The sequence below is a fragment of the Tenrec ecaudatus genome, chromosome 8, assembly GCF_050624435.1.
Source record: "Tenrec ecaudatus isolate mTenEca1 chromosome 8, mTenEca1.hap1, whole genome shotgun sequence".
Taxonomy (NCBI): domain Eukaryota; kingdom Metazoa; phylum Chordata; class Mammalia; order Afrosoricida; family Tenrecidae; genus Tenrec; species Tenrec ecaudatus.
Genome location: NC_134537.1, coordinates 92,730,985 through 92,757,037, shown reverse-complemented (window position 1 = coordinate 92,757,037; position 26,053 = coordinate 92,730,985). Strand labels below are relative to the sequence as shown.

The window sequence follows — 26,053 nt, the reverse complement described above, 5'->3', positions numbered from 1 at the left end:
CAGGCCTTGGGGGCGGAGCCCTGGGCTTTTTGGCTTCCTGTCATGGGGGTATGCCACCCACCCTCCCCCCCCAGTAAATGACAGCCAGCCCTTGTGTCCTCATGGCTCGCGCTAATGGGGAAGGAGGACGCAAACAAGGCACAGGCTGGTGTGGGATGGAGGAAATGGGTTGGGGGCATCTGAGGGAGCACAATAGGGGGGTTGAGGCCTATCAATTCCCAGGTTTAAACCTGGCCAATGACTGAGCCATATGGCTTCACATTCCAGAAAACCACCTTTCCTGTCATCTGAGGGCAGAGGGTGGGCGCAGCTTCACCCTGGTGCCCAAAGACAACCAGCCACCCCCCAGGAAGGTGGCCCTGTCCGCAGCCACTCCTAAGGAAGCAGTGGAGGTGGGACAGGGGGCCAGAGGAGCAGAAGCACCCCCCACCCCACCGCCAGGACCTCAGAGACAGAAGTGAAGTTGTGGTCTGGGCCTCTCCCATTCCCAACTTCTCTGGGCTCAGCCAGCCCTCTCAGCAGGCAGGCGGCGGCTCGGGGACCCAACAAGGGCTGGGGTCTTAAGAAGAGCAGCTGGGGAGAGAGTCAAAAATAGCACAGGAACAGCCTGGCTGCCTGCTAGATCTGCCTGCTTTGGAAAAAGGCAAGAAACAGAGAGAAAAAAATTTCCTGCACCAAGCAACCAAGAAACTCCACCTCTTCCCTCCCAGCTCTGTGCCTCCCAGAAGAGAACGCCTACCTCCGGGGAGAGGGTGCCACTCTCCGGATTCTGTACAGTTCTGGGGCTCAAGAGGGGCTCGTGGTGAAGGGAAGGCAGCCCGTGGCCCTGAGATCTTCCTAAGGCTGTGCATGTGCCCGTCTTGCTCTTAGGCCCCTCGGTACACGTGAGGCCCCTCCTAGCCTGTACACCTCTTGGTTGAACTTAGCATGCAAGATGCTATGCAGAAGAAAGCAGGTTGAGGAGGCCACAGAATTCCCAGATCACACATGTACCATCTTAGTGGGGGTGGGTTACCCTGGGTGGTAAGCAAGGCCCCTGGGTGGCACAGAACAGTTGATCTCAGCTGCTACCTGGAAGGTTGGTGGTTCGAATCTGCCCAGTAGCTGTGCAGAAGGAAGAGCTAGTGATCTGCTTCTCTAAAGATGACACCAAGAGACCTGACAACACAGTTCTGCTCTGTAAGTGTTGGGGCCGCCGGGGCTCGGAGCCCACCCGAGGGCAAGCAGCTTGCTTTTTGTCTGGTTTGGGGTGGTTAGCAAAGGGAGGATCCTTAGGAAAAACCCAGAGCAGCCAGTGGCCTACTCTAAACCAGGAGGGAATAACCTACTTGGGGTCCTACCCGGTGACCTTCCCTGTACCAGGCTGCCCTGAATCTTCCTTCCCAGAACCCCTTCCAGGGCCTCCCGCCTATGACTTTATGCAGAGTTGTTCATGAGCCAAAGGCCACCCACTGTCCTGAGCCTGCTCTTCCTGCCAGGCCGGGCAGGTAGCTGGCACCCGGGTCCTAGGCACCATCCAGCACCTTCTTTTGACTTCCACCAGGTCCTGCCAGGTCTCCCCACTCCTGGGCTGCCAGGCTCACCCAACTCCAACCACCCCACCTCTGCAGCCAGGAGGAAACAGCTCAGGTTATGGTAAGGTCGGATTCCAAGGCTTCTGGTCAGAAATGGCTTCATTCTTTTCCCAAGACACCCCTAGCTCTCCAGGGGCATGGGGGGGGGTGAGGGGAGGAATGATGAGAGGCTGGGGCTGGGTTTCACACACCCTCCTTGGCAGTCATCAACTTCCCTAGGAGAGGCTATCTCTGTTCCCAGTGGCTCCTACCAGGCCCCCACTCCCCACCCCAAGGCCTCACTTGAGGGACCCCTTAACCACAGTATAAAGTCCCTGTACCTCAGTCATTGGGAAGGCCGGAGGTGGGGAGGGAGGGATGGGCACAAAACCCATCTTAGGTGTGTCTACACGGGGCTGGTGAGCACTAGGACACGGGAAGGGGCTGGAAGGTGGTTTCTCAACCCACCCGCCTCGGGCTCTCTGTGTCCCAGGACTTGGCTGAGCCACAGCACCAGGAGCCCTGTCCCTGAGGCCAGGTCCCAGCCCTCCTTTGCCTGCCACCCAGATGGCCCTCAGATCTCGGTGGCAATGATGTCCTCGTAGGGGATGTCGGCCCCTTCCAGGTCAATCTCCAGGGGCTCCCCAGAGCCCTCTCCGCGGGCCAGCTGCTGCAGGGCTTTCTCCAGGCGCTGGTTGCGCTGGTACATGGCCAGGTAGCTCTGCTGCAGCTGCTTCTGGTATTGGATCACCTTCTCCTTCTCATCCTTCCACACCAGCCGCTCGTGCTGGAAGCCCGAGGACAGCTGGTCGTGGCCTTGTCGCTCCTCCTTCAGCTCAGCCCGCAGCCTCTCCAGCTCCCGCTGCAGGGCAGGGATGTCCTCAGAGAAGATGGCCCCGGCCCCCGGGGCACCACTGCGCAAGGGGCCCCCCTCCCGCTGCAGGGCAGCCTGGGCCCGCAGCTCCAGCAGCTCCTGCTCCAGGAGGCTGACCTTCTCCCGCAGGAGCTCCGACTCGTTCTTCTTGCGCTGCAGCTCATTTTCACAGACCTCCAGCTCCATGCCCTTGGTGCGCAGCGCACCCTCCAGGTCCTGGGTCCTCAGCTCCATGCCCTCCAACTTGCCCCGGGCGTCCTTCAGCTGCGCCTTCAGACTGAGGATCTCGCTGGCCTTGGCATTGACCTCCGCCTGGGACTCCTTCAGCTGCTGCTTCAAGAGGGAGATCTCACCGGACTTCTGGCACACCTGCCAAGGAGAAATAGAGGTGGCCAAGAGGTGAGCGCCCTCCACCAAGGGGAGCTGCATCTTAACCGCCTGCGAGATCAGAGGGCATCCTGAGCGGGAGCCTTAGTTAAGAATCCCCAGACAGGGCAGTCTGCATGACATGAGAAGGCCAAGACCTTAAGCTATGCCAACTATCGAGGAGATCTCCACTCAGAGTGAACCGACAGGGCAGAACTGCTCCCGGGGTTCGAGGCTGTGACATCATGAAAGCAGGCTGCCACAGCTTTATCCCCACTGAGTGTTTGGTGGGTCCGAACCGCCAGTCCTTGGGTTACCAGTCAAGGGATGACCCACCATGCTACCAGGGCCCTTGAAATGAAGGTTTTTTTTATTCCCTAGTCCAGTTTAGTCCACCCACAGGTACACCTCATCCCCAACTCAGGGGTTGAATCTCAATTTGTATCTGAGGTGCAGGGGGGACTGTGGAGCGCCACTTCCGTGAGCTTGCCATCCCATCATCAGTGCCTGTCATCCAGCAGTACAGCCAGACTGCTGTGCTCTTAAGGGAGCTGGTCTACCTGGGCCCTCATGCAGAGGGCCCAACAGAACAGCCCTAACTCCCTCCTCAGGGCCACGGTCTTTGGAGGGTGCTTCATGGAGCTGCCAGGTACAGTTCATACCATCCCCAGGGTGTTTCAGGTGAGAAAATCTTCCTCGTGATGAGCAGGGTGTGTGGGTTGCACTGGTTCTTCCACAAGGCCTAGTCTGTTACTGAATTCCTAAGTGTATCTGGTGTGTGTGTGTGTGTGTGTGTGTGTGTGTGCACATGCATACACATGTCCTTTTCTTCTTCTATGTGTGCACCTCGGGCCATCCAACAAAGGTTTCCACTAGCACTTTTTCAAGGATTGGCCAATACTGTCACTGAGAGCTGCCATGAATGGAGTCACTGTTATTAGCAGGGGGTCACTTCCTTAAGAAACAATAGGTACATTCTATCTTGTCCCCCAGACACTTTGCACTGGGCCCGGCATGAACACGGTCAAGTCCTGTGTTTCTTCGGATGAAGGCAGGCCAGTCCTTGGGCAGCCTAGCCACATCTGGGTTCCAACTTCTCAGCCTCTGTCTCAGCTAGTCATATCAAGCCACAAGGAGACACTGGGGATCCTACTCTAGTCTCGGGACTGAATTTCTTCACGGAGGCCATGTAGCGTTAGCCTGGTCTGCCCGAGCAGTTTGGGTTCACCCGTTACGGGCCAGAACCTGGAGGTGAGGATGGGAGAGCCGCCCCAAGCACCTGAGTGCCCACCACTGCCACCCCCCAGCCCTGCACCATCTGGCCGACCTCACCTCCCACTGGGTCTCCTCCAGCGCGGGGGCGAAGTTGGTCTTCTCCTTCTCATAGGACCTCAGCTTGCTCTCCAGCAGGTCCTGCTCCTTCAGGAGGCTCTCGAGCTCCTGCCGGAGCTGCCGCTTCTCCTGCTGAAGCTGCAGGACTTGGAGGTGCAGCACCTGCTGCGTGCGCTGGCTCTTCTGTGATGCCTGCTTCAACTTGCTGTTGCACTTTTGCTCCAGGCCCTCCAGCTCCTCCTTGCAGCGCCGCTGGCGCTCCTCGTAGGCCTGGCTGGAGGCCAGCTCCTTCTCCTCAAAGCTGCGTTGCAGCTGCTGGAGCGCACCCTCCCGCTCCAGCAGCTTCTGCTCCAGCGCCTGGATGGTGCACTCATCCGTGGAGATCGGGGAGCGCACGCACACGGGGCCCTTGTCCGCCTTGCCCGGGTGGGCCAGCTTGCTGCCCCCATCGGAGAAAGACAGGGCCTTCAGGCTCATCATGTTGCTGTCCTGCAGGACAATGCCCTGGGTGATGTTGTGGGCTGAGCCTCCAAATCGGCTGGTAGGCCCCACAGGAGTGACCAGCGGGTCCAGCTGGTAGCTGCTGCTGGTGCTGTGTGTGGGCAGGCTGGACATGGAGTTGCGGCCAGAGTCGGACAGTGCCCCAGAACACAGGCTGGGCTTCAGCTCCTGCTCCTTGGGCTTGTCCGGGGGCGCTGGGTGCAGCTGGTGGTTGCCACTCTCGGGGGAGGAGTGGAGGAGGGCGCCAGAGCGGGCTGGCATGGGCTTGAAGGCGGTGGGCCGCGCCACTGCTTTCTCGGAGCCCTGGGAGGAAAGAGACCACAGAGATCCCGGTGTCTCCCTGCCTGCAGCGCTCACCCCATCTCTGCCCCCACGCCACGGTTTGTGTACTGCCCCTGGGGCCCACACCCGAGCCCAGCCCAGCCCACTCGACCCTCTTCTTGGCCATTGGCCAGAAACCTCCCATGTTGCAGCCTTTCCTGGTCAAGCTCTTGGAAGAGCACCCCCTTGGAAGATGACCTTAACGATCACCCAAGCCCGCTGTTCTCTGAGGTGCTACCTTCCGGCAGCTTGTCCAGCCCAGAGACAGCATTTTGGGTTCCTTGGCAGAGACGAATCAGCCCCTGGCTCTGGTTCTCTGTGGGGTGCTGGATCTTGGGGCTCAGGTCCTGGCCTGGACAGGGTTGAGGTTGCTAAATGAGGGCATTCTCTTTGTTCACTCTCACCCGGAGCAGGACCACTGGTCGCGGCCCCTCTCAGGACGGGGGAGGATCACTGGACATTATAAGCCTTGGGGTGGGGGGGATCTTTCACTTTCCATCAGTAGAGTTCCCCCTTTACAAAGCACTCTAGTTTTCAAAGCTTAAGGTTCCTTTCAAGAAGAAGGGGCCATTTCCCTCATATTACCAGGCCATGAATTCGTGCCCTGCAGGCAGGGTGGGGAAGGAGGGCTGAACAGGAAAACTGTTTTTTGGGGAGACTTGGGCTGATACCAGGGCTGAATTGCTGTGTGTTTAGGGCACTTTGGTCAGCACCCCTGTGAAACTCACGGTCATGGCAAATGCATAGCCCTCACCCGGCCAAAGACACTTCCAGGCCAGGCCAGGCTGGTGTGGGAAGCACGCTGCACCACCAGAGCCGCAAATGAGGAAAAGGCCCCAGCTCCACTGGAATTCTCACCTGCCGTGCCAATGCCAGGAGACCCGGGCTCGGCTCGCGGCCAGGACCCTTCGTGGGAATGTGTGCTGCTACGCTGCTGGGCAGGCTCCAGGGGAACACAGTCAGACTCGGGGGAGGGCCTGGCCATCTGTTTATGAATACTAGCCCATGGAGACCCTATGTGTCATAAGAGTCCGAGCCCCAAATGGTCACAGGGCTGCCAGAGGACCCGCCAGTGTGCATACTATCATGCCATGAATTGGGGGCCAACTTGACAGCAGGCGACCACCAGCACAACCATGGGGTTGTACCATGTCGATCACAGGCTGAAGCCGCAAATGCTCTGTCTTGCCATCTGCTCTTACAGACAATACAAAATTTCCTCTCCAGCTCACATGCTAGTGCATGGGGCTGTCTATCCTACCCAATGGTCCAGAGTGACCAGGAGAGTGCAGGAGGACTTTGACTTCCCCATTTGCTCTTTGTTGAAGAGCTGCCCCCACCTACTGGTTTAGGGGACTGACCAGTATACCGATTCCTTGTCAGATATTGATCTCTGGGGTACCATCACCCCCACTATCCCTATCTCTTTGGAGATTTGAATGTTTTAGAGATTCTTCCCCAAACCACCCCAAGCCCGCCAGCTCCACCGTGCTCTCCACCTCTTCCTCCCGTCACCAAAGAGCCCCGCTTACCATTTCGAGCTGGTTGGAGAAGGGCATGAGCTTGGGTGGAGTGGACAAGCCAAAATCCACTCCGGCCTGGCCCAGGTCCCCGCTGGATAGGGCAGTGTAGTCTGGGCGGTGGGAGCCCCGGGCCTTCTGGCTGACCTTGATGTAGAAGAAGTCTTCGCTCTTGCCCATCTTGGAACCGGACTTGCCATGACTCGATTCCTGGGAAAAGCCAAACTTTAGCAGCCCATCGGAATAGCGGTTGAGCTTCTTGAGGTGGGAGGACTTGCGCAGCTTGTACTGGGAAGCCCGGCAGTGCTTGCTGTGGAAGCCGTGGCCAGAGATGAGGCTACTAACGCTGCCCATGGTGACTTGGAGCTGAGGACAGGCAGGGCAGGGCCGGGGGCTGGCGGGGCGGTGACAGCAAGGGGAAGTGCTGACTCTGCAAGGGGACTGCTCTCATAGCAAAATCCTCCACGTCTGGGCGACGGTTCACCTGGAAGGAGACACACGAGGTAGAAGTCAGTCATTGGGCAGCCCTCAACGGAGAACTAACGGGGACTGCTATCCATTCCTCCCCTGTCCAAGTCGCTATTGCAAGCCCTGGGGAGACAGTGGTTGAACAGAGCCATTAGTTTGTATGGGTAGAGCACGGTTAGTGTGACAGACCAGAACCAAATTATTATCCAGTGACAGATTCCTGGGTGGCACAAATGGTTTGTAGTCAGCGACCCACCAAATGATTGCCACTTTGAATCCCCTCCAGCTGCACCAAGGAAGAAAGCCCGGGCAATCTGCTTCCTTCCGATGGCTCTTCAGTCGCTAGGGAGCAGAGAGTTCTACTCTGACACACGTGGAGTCGTTACGAGGCTGAATGAACTCGATGGCAATGTACATATCAAGTTACCTGTGCGTTTATGCTGTGGGACAAGGCAAGGCAGCAGGAGAAGGGCAGAGTTCAGAGGCAGCTATTTGAAATAGGGCAGGCAAGGGAGGTATCTCTTTTAAGGTATCCCGTGAGGGATCTACAGAAAACAAGAGAGCAAGCTCTGCAAAATCTGGGCAGAGGGAGCTTACCTTAAGCAGCTCCAAGTGCAAAGGCCCTGAGGTCTTAAGTGGAGGAGTCTTGACCTACATGGGGCCAGGAAGGAGAGCAGGCTGGTTGGAGGATGGTATGTGGAGCAGTAGAATGTAGTCAGAGAGTCAGCAGGGTCCAGGCAAGAGAGAGACTGGTGGGTGAGAAAGGCTTAGACTCTGTCATCAGTTGGATGGCTTCAAGCAGATGGCTTCGGTTGTGGAAGGTTATTCTTCCCGTTGGATGAAGACCAGAGAGGCTGAGCGGGTGCAGGGTGGAAGACGCACACATGCTAACAATAAAGTTGTAGCCACGATTTCGAGGTAGGGCTGATAGAACTGGCTAATGAATTGGATCTCGGCGGGTAAGAGGAAGAGAAGTCAAGGCGACGCCAATGGTTTGGGCCAAACAAAAGAAAAACAAAAGAGGAATGAATTTGACATGGGGTGAGGTGGAAGAAAGAAGTTTGGTTTAAATCATAGGAAGTTTGCAAAGGCTATTAGACATGCCGGAGGCAGCGTGGGGAGAGGGCTGTACGTCCATATGGAGGAGTTGTTGGTGTGTAGACACCAGCTATGAGAATAGATGACATCACTCAAAGACAAGAAATGACATCTGAGAGCTAGTTCTTGGAGCACGCCAACATCAGGTTGGGCTATGTGGAGCCATGAGCAAAGGAACCCAGGAAACTTAAAGAGTGGTTGATAAGGAGCTCTACGGGAGCCAAGTAAGGATGGTGGTGTCCAATGCTGCTGAAAGGTCAAGTACGATGACGACTGATAATTGGTCAACGGATAGCCATGTGGATTGGGGGAGGGGAGGGAAGAAAGGAGATGAAATAACTCCCGTAGCTCCATCCCTACCAGCTATGTCATCGGAGGCAAATTATGGAACCAAGCCATCGTCGGTTTTGCAAACTAATCCATGGCACATGGGACACACACTGTGTTTTACATAGGATGGTACCGGATAATCCATGCTTAAAATAATGCTCAAAACAACCACTGCTTCAAAGCACCAACCTTGCCAGGAATCAGACACAGAAAAAAGGAGGATGTCATTGCCTTTGTAGATGTGAGCATCCCTCACACAATCTTCAGAGCTGTGGGCTGTGGGGTCGTCATGCCTTGTGAATTACTGGAGGAGAAACTACAAGTGAAGTAAAATAAGAAACACAGGCAGAGCCCTGCATTCTTTCCCCTGCTCTAAATCATGCTCTCAATCCTTTGGGGGCCAAACTAGTCCCGGGCGGATGCTGGAAAGCCGCGTGTGCACAGCCCACGGGGAGCCGCACGATCCTTCAGATTCTGACTACGAAGGCTAGGATTCACACGTGTATTGCTAACCTTAAGGATGAAGTGGAGATATTATAAATGAATGTATTCTGTAGGTCACTGGTAAGAGTCCAGTAAAACAAGCATCATTGTGTACCTTTATTATGTGTTTTTATATGAAAATCTTTTATTAAATGAATGACTTCACAGAGTCAGGAAATGCTGTGAAGTCTCCCTCACGGGTCCTCTTTGCGAAGTACTTGATAAGTCACCGTATGAGGGCAGCGCTGGTGAAAGGCAGGCATGCAACAAAGGGGACGCATGATGATGCCTGTCCTCTCCAGTTGGCTTCAGCCCTATGCTGTCCTTGTGCCCACACCTGCTGCACCAGAATAGTCCCCTCATCACACACTGGCAACTGACCAAAGTTGCCCAAGTTCTGGGATCTCCACACTTGCGGCAATCATCATCTTTGCATCCTTGCGGCGCGGGCTTCCTGTCCTGGGTAGTCCAGTGAGTTTGTAGGGTTGGGGAGCAAAACTTAGAGAAGAAATTAAGGCCCCGGCATCTAGCATGGCTTTAGTTCCCTTTGGGAAAGATGACAACACGGATTTAGGTAGATACGCACTCTTTCATTAGCCTGAGCTGAGCCTGGGGGATCTGCTGTGTTCTGGCACTGAGCTAAGCCCCAGAAGCTTGAGAGAGGGGAGAGACAAATGACGCCGGAGCCAAGAGGAGAGGGGGTTAAAGAATGGGCACCTTAATCTCAGACGGAGGACATCTGAAGCTTGATGTTCCCCTAGGAATCCACATGGAAGCAAACTTTCAGCAGCTCAAGTGTCTAGGCTAGAGGAGAGAGGAAAACACTAAGAAAGGAGCCAACAGGAGCTCATGAAAAAGGATCCTCTAATCTCCTCCCCAGGGGCTCCTGCTGGTGTCGTGAGGTTACAAACTGGACTGCTGGCCACAAGGCCAGCAGTCGGAAACCATCAGCTTCTCCAGGGGAGACAGAAGTAGCTTCTGGTCTCAAAAGGATGTACTGTCTGAGGAACCCACAGAAGGCAGTTCTACTCTGCCCTAGCTGGTCACTATGGGTTACAATCGGCTCAATGGCAGGAGGTTTGCTTAGGAACCTATTCTCCATTCTCACACCACCTACCCCTTGGAGCAGCCAGCATTTCCACCTTGGGGAGATCATCAGAGAAACCTTGGTTGTCCTTCAGCCTAGTTTCCAACCCACCCCCGTCAGACTTGCCTTCTCTGTGCTCAGGAAGGAGCACATCTTCCTGCCCCAAAACACACGCCGAAGGTCTAGGTGGGCCTATGGGAGGAACTAAGAAATTGCATCGATCTTGGGAGGCCAAGGAAGAGGGATGAGAAAAAATAAAGCGTATCCTCAGAGCCGAAGATCATGCGTGACCTTCTACTGATCTACACACAAGGAGACCACGTGGACCCCGTCTTCCTGCAGAAGCAAACAGATGAGGAAAACGCCACAGACAGAAGGGTCAAGTGTAGATGGTGGAAGGAGTCACGGAGGGGCTCAGCTGCTGACAACACGGCTGGCTGGCTGAACCCACCAGACACGTCTAGAAGGAGGAAGACCCCAGATGTGCTCCCATGAGGATGACAGCCAAGGAAACCATCTGGGCCAGTTCTACTGTCCTGTGAGGTCACTCTGAGTCACAGGACCACCTACTCCACAACCCCCTGGGCCTCTGGGCGGTGCCAACAGTTACTATGCCTTGGCTGCCTGACAACTCAAGTCCTTTTAGAGGTACCTTGGAAGAAAGGCTGGGTGATCTACTTATGAATAATGCCAGTGAACCCCTTGAGGAGCACATAGGTCTACACTGGTGAGTGGGCACCTACTCCAGCTGCTTGTCAGAACCAACCCCATGGAAGTCAAAAGCCTTGCTCTTAGAACCAGTCCAGCCACCCTTCACCTTCAACCTGCCCCTTACTGTGCCCCCCACCTCTCCTCATACTCCAACCTCCTCCCCACCCCCCACCCAGCTCTGGCCCTGTGCCTGTGTACATGTGGGCTCGTGGGAAGCCATAATTTCTGATCGGCTTCTCCTCCCTATAGGTGGGAAGGTGGGTGGAAACACCTCAGCTTCTCACCACACACATTCTCGATGGTACTCTTTCTTTCCCAAAGAAACCAACCCTGAGGTAGAGCCCAAGGGACAAGCGTCTTCTGGCCTTGCCTTTCCAGCATACTGCGACCGCGCCCAGTGCAGGAGGGATGTCCTCTGGGCTCGAGGAGGTACGAGGGAACACAGCTTACCCAGGAGGCTCGGAGGAATCACTGGCTGTGGCCTGAGAAGGGGACTTGGGGGCTTCATCTCCTCCCTCCCCAACACAGTCTGTAATCTGTGGGGAAGGGGTAACCCCACTGGGTCAAGATGGTCAATCTCAGCCCCCTGCCCCCTCCCTTTCATCCAACACTCCTCCCCAGTAGGTTATTTCCTTGCCTAATGTCACCTCCACCACACCTGCTGCCCCTTCCCCATAGTGCGCAGAAGCTGCCTAGGTGAAAGAGCTGGCCCACCTGGGGTGAGCCTGTGGCACTCACAGGTTGCAAACCCCAGGCATCTATCTCCATGTTCCACCAGGCACTGCCTCTGCCACCTGGGCCGCTGCACTGCCGCCAGGGTGAGCTCAGGAAGCTGCAGGTTGCAAGGCTGACAATCAAAGTCCCTGCGGGGGCAGCCATCTGCCCACTCCCTCCCAGGCACCCTCCTCCAGGAGCCTGGCTGACTGCAAGGCCCACTCCCCAACTTTCTCAGCCACCCAGTGTGTCCCTTCCCTACTGCCATGCAAAATAGCCTGCCTGCCTGCCTGCGCTGGTGGTATGCAGCAAATGTGTTTATGTAGGCTACAGCAGGAGCCAAGCAGAGAGGAGAGTGTGGGGAGCAGGAGGTGGAGAAAATGGGGGTAGAGAAAAGTAGTTAAGTGTACCCCCCAAACAAAACAACAACAAAACTCACAGCCATTGAGTGGATGACAGCTCACAGCGACCCGATAGGACAGGGCAGAGCTGCCCTGTGGGTTTCTGAGCCTGTAACTCTTTATGGGGAGTAGAAAGCCTCGTCTTTCCCCCAAGGAGGGGCTAGGGGTTTCAAACTGCTAGCCTGAGTTAGAAGCTAAGTGAACAGGAAAGGGGCCTTGCTAACACCCTCGCCACTTCTTCCCCCACTCATCTAGGACTGCTTGAGATTGGGTGGTCAGGGAAGAAGGCTTCTTTGTGGAAAGCTCACCTGATGGCGTTTTGGGGTGCACAGTCCCATCAGAAGGGACAGCAAGCACCAAGGTAGGAATGAGCTCAGTGTTTTAGAGCAGGGGTTCTCAAGTAGGGGTACCTGTAATCCTTGAGACGTTTGAGAAAAGGTGGACACATTTTTTAAAATGTTTTACACCACTAGTCAGCTAGCAGCATCCAGAGGGATTCAGGCCGCTGGCAAAACACACACACACACACACACACACACACACACACACACACAGTGATTGGACCCAGAGTCACGAAAATGCTGAGGCTGCAAAGCTTGGTTTTCTTGGAACTGACAGAAAGTATGCGTTTATAACCTCAGTTCTTCTACAGAACTTGGCTGTGGGCCTTGGAACAAGTGACTGAACTGCCCTGTGCCTCAGTTTGCACACTTGTAATAGGAAGACCATCATGCCTGCCCTCCTCCACATGAAGATGAAAGGACATGGAAAAAAACAAACCAAAAACCCCACCGCATTGACACTGGGTCACTGTGGGGTCATGGCAACCCGACAGGACAGGGTAGAGCTGCCCCTGTGGCATTCTGAGACTGTTGACACCTTGCGGCATAGAAAGCCTCATCTTTCTCCTGAGACAGAACATGAGAGATTTGAAGATGTGCTGTAAAACTGCCAGAGCTGGCTATCATGAGTGTCATTTCTCACTGTTCTCCGGGACAGTTAGCCCAGATGTTCAAGTCTGGTTGAGAGGGTGCCATCCCCGAGCAGAGCCTGGCCACTGTTGGCCTCAGGGTCCCTCTGCCCAGGGCCATTCAGGATGCTACATCTCCTCCCAGCTCAGCACCCTGTCCCACTCCAGTGGGGGAAGCTAGATTTTCGTTGGGCCCTCTCCAGACATTAATGAGAGCTCTCGATCCCTCCATCTTAAAAATGCACCCTGCTGTCTAAAGGACGTCTAAAGGACTGTGACTTCTTATCCAGCGTGTCCTGACTCCTACTGCTTATCGACGGACCTAGTTTTAAAACAGGAACATAGCCTGTTCCGATCCAACGTGACCTTGGGGGCTCGAGGGAAGGACACAATATGGTCTCAGATTATTGACTCAACATTAATGGCTCCCAGCGTCCCTTCAGTGGCTGGGGAGGCAGGAGCAGGTGGAGGAAGTGAAACCAAATAAAAGATGAAGCATCTCCTCAACCAAGCCCCGTCCCTCCCAGACACAGGTTCCAGGGATCAGCTCAGTCCTCTTCCCCCAGGCCTAGGTAAACTTTAGACCCACTTCAAAGGGGGCCATAAGGTGAAAGGAGGGATTCAGGCAATCCAGGGGGTGATGTGCCAAACTCCAGGCAGGACAGGTGTCACCAACCTACCCTCAGTGAACAAAAACCCAAACCCGGTGCCGTCAGTCAACTCCAACTCCCCGAGATCCCACATGTCATAGAATGAGGCTGCCCCACAGGGTTTTTCTCGCTGTAAGCTTATGAATGACTGCCAGGCCAGTCATTCTTCCATCAACGATTTCATTAGTAGGGGGGCACGGGGAGCCCTGGTGGTGTCACGGTTACTCATTGGGCTGGGAACCACACGGTCAGCAGTTCCAAACCACCAGTCTCTCCAGGCAAGGCTCTGCTCTGGATAAAGGTTACAGCTTTGGAAACCCACAGGGGCAGCTCGATTCTGTCCTACAGGGTCGGTATGGGGTGGATTCGATGGCTGAGTTTGGGTTTGTTTGGTTTGGGGGGAGCACTGTTCCCCCACCCCCATGCGCCTTGCTTATCTCCCACCCTGGGAAGAACTAATACCAGGGGACTGATGGGTACATCTTTGGATCATTAAGCATATATCTTTAACATGTATAAACACGGCACTGTAGTATATCTCCGCTTGGGGATTTTTATTTTATGTAAATGCTACCATGGACCGCGTATGCTTCTGCAACATCGATTGCTCACTCAAGGTGTTACAGGTGGGCTGGATTCACGGCGGTGACACAGAGCTGGTTCCTTCCGTTCACCTGCTGGGTAGTGGTGTCCACCAACTTCAGGGCCCAAAGTAGATATCTCCTAACCAGGTGTTGTCACTTCGTTACTACTACCTTCTTGCATGCGATTCCTTCCCCGCATTATAGGAATGGTCACACTACCAGCTTTGAGACTTGAAAGATGTCTAGTTTTTTAGCCCAAACTCCCTGTCCTTAAATGGAATCCTTCAGTCAAGAGCGTTGGCTTCGGAGATGTGGATTAGCCTACCTCTCAGGAGGAGGCAACACGATGGAGCACAAGGCCCCAGACCCACTTCACCAGCGTACTCTGGAGTCGGGGAGGGAGGCGGGTTACGGCTGATATTAACCGGGGGCCGTAAGCAGTGCTAAGGCAGGAGGGAGGAGAAGGAAGGCAGACTGGGATGGAGGAGCTTTGAGAAAGCAGACGGAGATCCTTCTGCCGCCAACGGGAGGACCTCCCGCTAAAAACAGCCCGAAGACTGGGTCCGGCACCTGTGGATCGTTGTGACCCCTTTGGGGCTTGATGGCCCTTTCACAGGGGTTGCCTGATTCATTACAGTAGCAATAATAGTTATAAGTAGCAACGAAAATAATTTTATGGTTGTGGGTCACCACAACACGAGGAACTCTATTAAAGGGTGCAGCCTTAGAAAGGTTGAGAACCACTGTAAGGTATTCCAGATCTCAGAGCTTGGCAGGGGCCTTGGAGAGGCTTGATCCAAGCTTCTTTGCTGCTTGAATTGGACAGATGGCTCCACTGGGGCCCTGAGAAGGCTTGCTCGGGCCACAGTCACAAATGTTGAATTCGAAACTAATTATTCTTTGCATTTTACCAGTAAAGGTTCAACAGGATTCCATTTCCCAGGTGAGGGGGAGGATGGTGTCTCACAGGTAAGAAGGGGGCACATGGGGTGGTGTGTGTGTGTGTGTGTGTGTGTGTGTGTGTGTGTGTGTGAAAGAGAGAGAGAGAGAGAGAGAGAGAGTGAGAGAGAGAGAGAGAGAGAGAGAGAGAGAGAGAGAGAGAGAGAGAGAGAAAGAGAGAGAAGAGAGAGACTCTGGGCAGTGCTCCACTCAGAGTGGCTGTGGTGGGACTTCAAGCGCTAAAGGCAGAGGGCGCTGCCGAGCTCGTCTGGGAAGGCTGACCTGTCTCCAGAAACGGTGGTTTCTGGGCAGGGACCAGAATCCTGCGGGCATGAGCACTCCAGGATGATGTCAATCTTAGCAGTGGACCATGCCTTTCCATTCCCATGTCGAGCGTCAACCGGTGGACCTTGGCAAACCGCACACTCACGATGCATGCACTGACCCTGAGGGAAGACCATGAGGAAGAGGGGCAAGGCCTCTCCTTAAGACCTCGGATCTAGCAGTGGAAACGCAGGGTCCTCTCCGAAGGAACAATAAAGACCCCTTCCAGGCCTGGCTCATGTCTCCTTGCTCTGGGAAGGCCCTCCTCTGGCCCACAGTCCCTGGCTTGTCCAGCTTACTTGGCATTAGGCCTGCACAGCTGAGAGACAGCGCTTGCATCGTCTAACTTCTCAGGGATGTAGGCTTTATCTCCTTGGGGATCCCTGAAGCTCTTGAAGGCAGTGATGGGTCTAACACAATAGGTGATCAGCTATGACTTTTGATACAATCAGCTCACAGGAAGGCACAGGGATGGCTGACGTAGTTTGCAGAAGGGGCAGGTGAGGCCAACAGACAGGTGACCCCACCCCCACCTTCCATCATCTCACACCATGCAGTTCCTGAAGCCAAGCCTTCAAAACTAGCATCAAATTTGACCTCAACCCAACCTGTAGTCTCTTGACTTTGTCAACGGATCACATTAACACACACATACGCACACACACACAGAACTAGAGGTTCCTACTGCCATAAAGTTGATTTCGACTCACACCAACCCTATACAGGGTTTCTCAGACCATACATCATTACAGGAACAAACAGCCTCATCTTTCTCCTACAGAGTAGAGATGGATTTGAACTGCTGACCTTGTGATTAGCAACCCAAGACCTAGCCCACAGTACTACCAGGGCTCCTTTACTTCGATAGAAGTGAGTTTTCTCTCTCCTTCCCTTCCCATGCATGTTTATAACATTTGACCAGTACAAACGTATGTAAAGTAAAACAAAACCAAACTCACTGCCATCGAGTCGATGCTGACTCACCCTATAGGACAGGGTGTGCTGGCTCACAGGGACCCTATAGGACAGGGCAGAACTGCTCCTGTGGTTTTCTGAGACATTAACTCTTCGGCGGAACAGAAAGCCCCGTGTTCCTTCTAAGGAGCACCCGATGGTTTCAAACTGCTGACCTTGCAGTTAGTGCCACACCTGGTAACCACTACGCCATCAGGGAGCCTCTAAGTGTAAGGCAGAGTCTCTGTTTTCAAAGATCTGATTGGGAGACAAGGCCGGTACACATCAATAAAAGACATTTTAAAGCAACACACATTTAACTGAAGACGCAGAGCTGTCAGCAGGTTTGTTTGTTTTGTGTTTTTAACGAGAACCAACCTACTGCAGTCCCAGAATGTGCATTTGTTGGTAGAGGGTAGAGGTTCTCACGTCCTCATTGGCCTTTCCTTAGCACCTCTCCGGCACCCTGGCAGAGATGCTGTCTGGGGCTATCGGCCACCCTTTCTGGCCTTTATATTCTTGCCGCTCACTTCTCTGCCCTCCTGTGCGAAGCTAACCCGACAGTGGGCAGATTCCGTGCTAAGTGTGAGAAGCACGTCATAGAAAGACACTGGGCAGGAAGCCAGGGAGCCCGGGCTTTGATGCTGGATCCGCCACGTCCCTGCCCTGCAACACTCCGCAAACCAGTGCACACTTCGGGCTCTGCCTAAAGTGCTGGCCCTAACAAGAAGGGGCCCAGCTGTAAGACTGTGCCCCAGAAGGAAGGGCCCGTGCCCACACAGTTCTGGGTCTGCAGGATGGAATCTCACATGCCATTCTCGAAGCCCCAGGGAAAGCGTGTTCCCTGTGGTATCACAGTGAGCCCCCAAAGAAGGGCGAAAGGGTCACAGGTTGAAGTTAGAGAGTAAGCCCCAGGGGAAGGTCAAAGCACTGAGTAACACCCTGTAGCCCTCTATCTTCCATGGCAGTGAAGGCTCCCAAGCTTTTTCTTCCCATGGGTCCCCGGGAACTTGCAGCCACAGACCTGCCTCCTCTGGTCTCCAGGAAGGCAGCTGGGCACTGCAAGGATGTAAGAATGGACCTAAGGCGCCTGCCAGCTGGGACTGTGGGGCACTGGCTAGAGCAGACTGGTGGGTGGGCTCCCAGCCAGCTCCCCAGCAGAGGTCTCTTTGGGCTTCAATGGCGGCACGTGCCCAGAGTTAATTGAGTCTCTTTGAAAGATGATTCTCCCCATGACCCAGGCCCTGTCCCCTTCTCCAGTACAGATTCAGCGGATTCCTCTTCCCTGACCTGCAATGCCTTCCACTGTTTGTATTCCTTGTCCAGGCTTGCTGTTCTAGATCATGGTTCTGGTCGGGGCAGGGCAGGGGCCCAGCAGAACCGAACCCCTGAGCTAGTTAATCAGTTCAGCTCAGGCTTCAGATCTTTCGGCAGCGGAGCATGACTTGCTCTAGGGCTCCTCTGTGCACATCTCAGCTCCTATTTTCAGAGCGAGTGGATGAATGAAACAGAGGCGAGGATGGAGGCGGAAGAGGGTGGGGGGAGCGTGGGCAGTGTGAGGAGAGGAGGAGGGTGCTGTGTGCTGGGGGGGGGGGGTGCGTGCAGGCTGCTGGTCGGGAGCGGGGACCCACGCAGCTCTCAATTAAGTGCACTTGGACACGGTGCAAAGGCAGAAAGTGGAAGGGAAATCGCAGGCAGGCTGAGTCATTCCGCCGGCGCGAACAATCGGAAGCAATTGCGCTTCCCACCGCTTGCGAGGAATCAAAAGCCATTCAGCCCGGCAGCCTTTTGTGCACAGGTCCTCGGCGCTCAGCTGCAGGGGCGCCTTCCTCCGTCCTGGTGGGCAGATTGAGCCTTGGCAGTGCTGACTGACATTTCTCCCTAGGAACAGGATGCCCACCAATCCCAACCTGCCCTTCCCCCTTCCAAAAATAAAGCCGCAGCCACAGGCAAAAAGCTCATGCAAATGTCACCCGGCCGCTGTTGAGTGCAGCGGCTGCTAGGCGTGAGAGCAGAAGGCGGAGGGGCTCATCCACATTCATGACTCGGGCGCCACTGGGCACAGGGGCCCCACGGGAGCTGGGCAGCTCTCGGGTACAGAGGAAAAGGGAGCAGCTGTCTACAGAGCTCGCCCAGATTTCGATCTGAACTGGGGGAGTGGGTGAGATTTCCAGAGGAGGCCTGGGAACCCGGCCAAGCTACCTCCCATCTGGAGCCCAGGACCAGTCAGGAGGGTGCGGCATAAGTGAGTTCTGACTTCACTGTCACTTGTGCCCTGCTATGCCAACCTCACAGCTTCCCCTTTGGGAAAGGTGACCAGATTTTAACATTGGTAAAGCAGGACATCAACAGGGCACCATTGATAAAACGCATATCCTGGAGAAATAGCCACATGGCAGCCGAAAACCGTATACCCAAGCTTGCCGGGCATTCTTTCCAAAAAGTGGGACTTTTTTAAAACGCCAGGGGACGCGGGAAAAATTGTTAGAAATCGGGACTGTCCCGCCAAAAGTCTGGTCACCTTACCTTTGGGGCGCTTTCCTGTGTGTGACCTAGAAGCCTCCCTCCCTAGCAGCCTCTGAGTCTTTTGCAGTTTTAAGCAACCCTCCCACAAGCCTGGAGCCTGCTGCCCAAAGATCCTGGCAGTAAGGTATCTGCCCTCTTTTCAGAAACCCACTGAGGTTGGGCCACAGCTGCTCTTACATCCCTGACTGCTGTTCCCCTCTATGAGTGACAGCTTCCAGTGGACAGTGCAGAGGAGTGAAGTGAGGTTCTGCTGGATGGAGCTCAGGGCCTGGCTTTGGGGGTCCCTTGAGCCTCACCTCCTGTCACTACCGGGCACTTCACTGCAGCAATGCTGAGCGGCTAATGGTGCCCCCGACATGCCACCCCTGCCTCCCAGGGCTGGTCCGTTCACGCTCCCTGAGCCAGGACTGCCCTGGCCTGATCCTGTCAGCTTTGCTCACCTCCTCTCTGCCTTCCCTTGCTGTGTCGGAATGAAATGACGTCAGTCCTCTGCCCGGTCAAGAAAGCAAATCTACAAGCAGATCCCTAAGGCGCCCACCCATTCCTGGAACTAAGGGGGCAGTGGCAGAAGCTGAGATTCAGGCAGGAGGAGGGGGCTTTTAGCTGGAGGTTCCTCAAAGAACCCGAAGCAACAGCCTCCTCATGCTCCCTGCAAGACTGTTTGAACTGGCATGGTACCCTGGGTCATGTAATCTCGGCCTGCCTGCACAAGAATGTCTTTATTTGAGGACGCAATGAAAAAGTGCCTGTGAAAGTCATACACTCAGTGCCGGACACATTATGGGCACCCAGTCATCATTAGTTTCTACCTGCTGCACGGTCCTTCCCAAATGCAAAAGCTGGGGGCGGGGTGGGAACAGGGCGTTGTAGCTCTAACCTCCTTCACATACAGACTCCTGGGAAATTCCAGCAGCTGCTCATAGACACATCTTACCTTACCGTCAGGTGGGGGTGACCCAGTGTAAGAGCTTTCCTACCCTCTGCACTGGCTATGAGGCTCCTTTCCTGGCCCCTTGGGGCAAAGTATATAGGTGGCACTCGTACCTACCATAGCTAAGGAGACAAATCTGCAGCCTAGATCTGTTACTCAGCTCACCTGCCGTGGTAGCTATATAATCTGCTGTCAATTTGAGAGGATTAAGAGTGAAGGGGTGGAGTTTAGCCTGTCAATCAGATCACAGCTTGATGACCTCATTTGTAGGTGCTAAAGAAATAAATAGCTCGTTGGAGGCAGGACACTCACTCACTCCCTGAAAGACTCTCTACTGACAAGACCCATGGGGCGATGCTGATGCCAGCCAGAGTCCTGGAGCTGGAGGAACTATGTGGAGACGCGTGCCACTGCTGAGATGCTTCTGCCATCACTGGATCCACAGGACTATCCACCCACTGGCCTGTGATCTTCCTGCATTCGGCATCATTGTATATGTTTAGTGAGTCTGAAGAGGAATTTATAAATATCAGACATATGGGCTAATATCGGAACTAATGGACTTGATCTGAACTGGGTTTGGATGTTTTCTCAATAGTCAATTGCCCTTGTATATAAAAACTCTCTCTTATAACCATACGAGTGTCTATGAATTTATTTCTCTAGTCTACCTGGACTAAGACACCTGCCAAGCCCAGTCCTTGATGTCCCCCGCTAACAAGGTATGGTTTTGTAAGCACAGCTTCTCCAGGAGCATAGAAGCTGTGGGTGCAGCATGAGGATCAGAAGGATCACCCCCACCTTCTAGAGCAGCAGGGGGTACTAGCATTCATTGAGTGCTACAACCAAACACACACCACTGCCATCTGAAAGGTCAGAGGTTCTAATCCCCACAGAGGGACTTCGGAAGAAAAGCCAGCTGATGGGCTTCTGAAAAATTAGTCATGGAGAACTCCATGGAGTACAGGTCTACTCCAACAGATGTTTGCCAGGAAGTGGAATGAACTCAATGACAAATGGTTATTTTTAGTATTTGTGGTGGTTACATAATCTGGTGTCAATTTAGGACATAAAAGGATTAAGAGTGAAGGGGTGGAGTCTACTCTGTCAATCGGGTCATAGACAATGAAGTTTCTGTGTGGGCATGGCCTTCCCCTAAGGATTCTGGGATATCTGTTTTTTCCTCCTTGGAGGTGGAAGACACTTCTCTCTCTGCTGACTCCCTGGGAGACATTGCAGCTGACAAGACACATGGAACCACCTACTTCCCTGAGCTGTTGAAGCCACATGGACCTACCCTGATACAACCAGACCTCTGAAGCCAGAGAAGCCACAGAGAGACCCCTGCCAGTGGCTTACACCGCCACTGGATCCAAAGACTTTCTATCCACTGGCCTGTGATCGTCCTGCATTCAGTGTCATTTCATGTGTTTCGTGAGTCTTAGGAGGACTTTATAGATTGGTATCGGACATATGGGCTACTATCAGACTTATGGACTTGATCTGGACTGGGCTGGGACATTTTCTCAATATTTAATTGCTATTGTATATAAACTTCTTTGTTATATCCATGAGTTTCTATGGTTTGGGTTCTCTAGTCTACCCAGACCAACATAGTATTGATTACAGCAGGTTGAGAGATAGAATCAGGGGCTTGAGCAGCAAGTTCGCTGGACCTGTGGGGTCACAATCAACTTGATGGCAAGGAACATCAGCAACTCGGTCTTCTATGGCACTGCCATTTCTCTTCTCTGAGGGGCAGGCCAGGTGTGAGGACTCGGGGAAGGAAGGTTTGACCCCTCCTGGTCCCCTGTCTGCCCCCACCTTGCATATTCAGGTCCAGTTGACTGCAAGGAAGGGGAAGCAAACAGGAAAAGACTCCAATTGGACAGACCACTGCCAGGGACTTTGAACATCTTCCTATTGGGCCTCCAGCCCATTGGGGCCTCACCACAACTTTGGGCAGGTGGCGTGAGAACATTTGAGCATCCAGGTCACAAGGAGAAGAGGTGATTCTAATGCACAGGCCAGAGCTCATTCCATCCCTTGCAGCCTGGTCCCAGGCAAGAGGCAAAAGCCAGGGGCCATGGCTAGATGGCTATGTCTGGAGGAAGCAACGGCTGATGGTCACCACGTGGTACATGCATCAGCAGAGAGATCTGTCACTGGACAGAGGGGTGAGCTCATGGAAGCACTGGGACTTTATTCAACACTCACAAGTATTCACTGAGATGTGTCATGTGCAGTCACCTCCTAGGCCCAGTAGAGGCCTAGGGTCTGTCCTTACATAAAATAATATCAAAATAGGATTCATTTACCTTGACTTTCAAAGCCCCGATCAATTGGACCCCACTCTCTCTTCCTACTGGCTTCACAAGCAACACAGTGCAGTCACTGACACTAAGGGTCACATTGACTTCTAGAGTGACCTCCTCACCAGCATCCCTGACAGCCCGCAGGGTCCCCTGCTGGCCCTTCCCATCTCTTTGCTCATGGTCATGCCGGTTACTCCCACCTGGTGCCTGCCCATCCCCCTCTCACACACGGGCTCTCTCTGTTCTCGCCTGTCCAGTGGACCGTGTGGTGCTGGGCAGTGCTGTTGTCGGTCGGCCAGACAGGAAGTTCCTTTGAAGCTCGGTCTCCTACCTCACCCAGGCTTTTACTGTTCCCTGCTGTATTTTCCAAGGAGCCCTGGCGGCGCAATGGTTAGGTGCTCAGCTGCTATCTGAAAGCTCCTCAGTTGGAAATTTGCTCCTCGGGAGAAAGCTGGGGTTTTCTACAGCAGGCAACAGTGACCGTCTCAGAAACTCACAGGGGCAGCTCTACCCTGTCCTGTAGGGTCACTGTGAGCTGGCCTTCACTCTATGCCATTGAGTTTGGTCTGCATTCTTCAGGTTATATCTATTCCATCTTCTCCATTCTCTGCAAGTCCTGTTCCCACCTCTGCCTCCTCACTCCCTGCAGACGACTTCCTCTCTACCATGCAGAGAGCAGTAGTGAGCCCCGGCAAGAAACTCTCAGTGCCTAGAGCCCACAGCTCACCAGTAGTTGAAGTGACTCTTGCCTCTTTGTTCCCGTCTCAAAGTTGTCGAAGGTTATCCTTCCGTCACACTCATCTTTCCAGCTACGATATGCTTCCCCATCATCTCCAACCTGCCCCGGAGTCTTACTCAAAGAGTTAAGTCTCCTTCCTTCCACTTCTTCACATTCTTGCTTTCTATTCTTCTCCCATGAGCATTTAAACATGCGTGCACATTTTCCAACTCCAAAAACAACCTACTAGCTCCCGAAGTCCACTTTGTTCACCAGGTAGCATCACCTTGCTTCTTGAGAGAAAAGGCTCTGCTCACCGTTGCCGCGTCCTCCTTTCCCTGTGGTCGAGTCTCACCAAACTGCCCTCCACGGATGTCGCTCAAGCCAACAGGAACGTTTCAGAAGTTCTCCAACTGGCCCTCTCAGTCACTCCAACTTCTTTCAGTCTTTCAGTCTTTTGAAACACTTTCTTCGTGGATGGCGGGGCACTATGACCTCTTGGCTTTCCTCCTCGTCGCCTGGCCGCTCCTTCTCTGCCACTTTTACCTCTGTCATCCCTTAAACGCCGCTGCTCCTCAGCGATCCACCATAGGCCCTCTTCCCTCTCAGGTTCCGGGCTGGCCCATTCCTTCCCATGGCTTCCACGTGGATATGGGTTCCCCATGTGGGTGTGCAGCCCCGGCACCCAACTGCCCACTGGCCATCTTCCCTCGGATGGGTCACCACATCTCAACTTCAGTATGGCCAAACTAGAATATACACTGTTCTTTCTTTCTCATGGTTATCCGTTTCTCCCCAAGAAGTCTTGATGTCATCCTTGATTTCTTTTCTCTGGCACCCCTACGTCTGGTCAATCACTAGCTTCTGCCTCATGATCGATCATCTTCACAAAAAGCATTCCCTTCGATCTCCACTGCTGCTGTCTTGGCCTGAGTTTCTATGCTACCCCACACTGGGATATTAACTGGACCGTCATTGTCCCTTTCCCAGCTCTCCTAAGGTCAGACAATATAGTACAAATGTCCCAAAATTCACATAGAAGACCTTCAAGATTAGGACTTAAGCTTGATAAACGTTACCATTGTCCTCACCCCAGTCCACACTGCCCCCACTCTGACTTGACTTCTGTAAGCCCGCCACATTCTTCTGCTGACCGTCCCCAGGTGTGCCCCCTCTGCCTAACGCCCCTAGGACTTAGCCTTGCCAGCACTTCCACAATGATAGTTTCCTATGTGTCCTCTGCTTGCTCTTACCAAATAGCAGTCACGCCACCACAGCGCAGGGCATATTTATTTAATAGCTCTCTCGATAGGCTGCAAGACTTTTACTCAACACTGTATTCTCAACTTCTAGCATAGCGCCTTGCCCAGTGCTCAATCATTTCTTGAATTAATGGATAAGCGTGCATTTTAAGATCCTATTCTATTTATGGTACATGGGTAGTGAGCCAGCCTTCCCATAGCAAACACGTCACACCATCAGTGTTTCCACACTTTTCCAGGTTTAAAGAGCTGGGCTATGAACCAAAAGGTCATCAGTTTAAACCCACCAGTTTCTCCATGGGTGCAAGATGTGTCCATCTGCTTCCAGAAAGATCTACAGCCTTAGGAGCCTGGAAAGGCCAGTTCTACTCTGTTCTTTGGGGTCCCCAGGAAGTTGTCATCCACTCAACAGCAGAAAGCTTGGATTTGGCTTGGGGCTATGTAGCCTGGAGCAAAGGGTGTGAAAGTCACTGCCCCACCAAGGTATAGAGAAGGCTTCTCTGTGTGGGCACTTGTGTCTCAGTGAGGTTCTGACTTGGTCCAAGACAGCAGTGTTGGAGATTTGCAGGCCTGTGTATGTAGACCTTTCTTCAAGGGACATTAGACTACAGTTGGAGGACATATCAACATTCCTACTGGTGGTGGTGATGGTGTTAGGTACCACCAAGTTGGTTTCAATTCTTACCAAACCTATATACAAAGAGAACCAAATACTGCCTGGTCCCGCACTACCCAAACAGTTGTTATGTTTGAACCTGTTGTAGCAGCCAGTGTCAGTCCACATTGTCAAGGTCTTCCTCTTTTTCCCTGCCTGTGCTAGTTACATAATCTCCTGTCAACTTGCGAAGGACTGGAGTCTAGCATGTAGATCAGGTCGCAGCTTGATGACCTCATTTAGAGGCACGGCAGAGATAAATAGCTCACTGGAGGCCAGAGACACCCTCTCTGCTGCACATTCCTGTTGATAAGCTGGAGACACACTAATGGAGCCAGAGGCCTTATGGACACCCACGCTGGTGCTGAGATGCTTCCACCACAACTGGATCCACGAGACTTTCCATCCACTGGCCTGTGATCTTCCTGCATTCAGCATCATTGCATGACTGCATGAATCTAAAGAGGAATTTATGAACTAGTACTGGCTAATATCAAACTCAATGGGTTTGATCTGGACTGAACTGGGATGTTTTCTTAATATACAATTGCTCTTTGATAAAAAGTTCTCTCTTACACACATGAGTATCTATGAATTTGTTTCTCTAGTCTACTCAGACTAACACACTACCCCTCCATTTTACTAAGCATGATGGCCTACTCTAGGGACCAGTCTCTCCTGATAACATGTGCAGAGTACGTGAGAAGAAGTCTTGCCATCCTTGCTGGTGTGTAGTCTCTTGAAGTCATCTGCACGCTGAGCTCCATGTGTGACAAGGTGTTCTAGAGTGACTGTCTTGTTTGCCTGGTACTAAGGGAACCACACTAAGGAAGATCAGGGAATTAGGATAAATTGGTCAACTTGCATAGGAGGGAAGTTGGGATTAGTACAAAGGAAGATTGGATAAATATTGGGGACTCCCTGACCTGTTCCTGAGCCACTCACTTCCAAGAATAAAATAATAGAAAACAAGGCCATAGTACCAGGCATGCGTATCCAAAGGTGGTCTCCTCCACACAGCACCCCCACATGCCTCTTTCATCTCTCCATGGTCATTTGTGGGGTTACTGCTCCGGGCTGTGATCTTTGGTTTGTAGAGGGAAGTGTCTATGGGGCCGGACACACCAGAATGTGTGTGATGACGGTGGGCGGACCATTAAAGGTGCTGTGAGGAAGGAGAAAGTATTCTAACTCTGTTAAATTTCCATTCGCCCTCTTCCACCTTTCAGATGTCCTGCTAATCCCAGAGCAACAGTTGAACCGGCAGAGAAAAAGAGCCAGAGGACAAGAAAGAGGGCTCAACAAAGAGGGGAGGGGAGGGGGAACTCTCCCCAGGGGAGAGGAGGAGAAGGAAAGGGAAATCAGCACAGGCGGTGGGAGAGAGATGGTAAGTGGACAGCAGGAGGGGGAGGGTCTTCCTGGGTGGGGGGGGGGAGGTGTAAACAGAGTGACTCCAAATGGGGAGG

The 26,053-nt window shown here is 53.4% G+C and overlaps 1 protein-coding gene across 1 annotated transcript; it reads right to left on the bottom strand.

Annotated features, from left to right (window-relative positions):
* Positions 1 to 2,127: 2,127 nt before the first annotated feature.
* Positions 2,128 to 6,918, bottom strand: LZTS1 (leucine zipper tumor suppressor 1). Its single transcript, XM_075555732.1, has 3 exons — positions 6,480 to 6,918; positions 4,126 to 4,929; positions 2,128 to 2,796 (listed from the first exon to the last, which is right to left on the bottom strand). Exons 1-3 carry the CDS (start codon positions 6,819 to 6,821, stop codon positions 2,128 to 2,130), a joined length of 1,815 nt encoding a protein of 604 aa, XP_075411847.1. The 5' UTR covers positions 6,822 to 6,918.
* Positions 6,919 to 26,053: the final 19,135 nt, after the last annotated feature.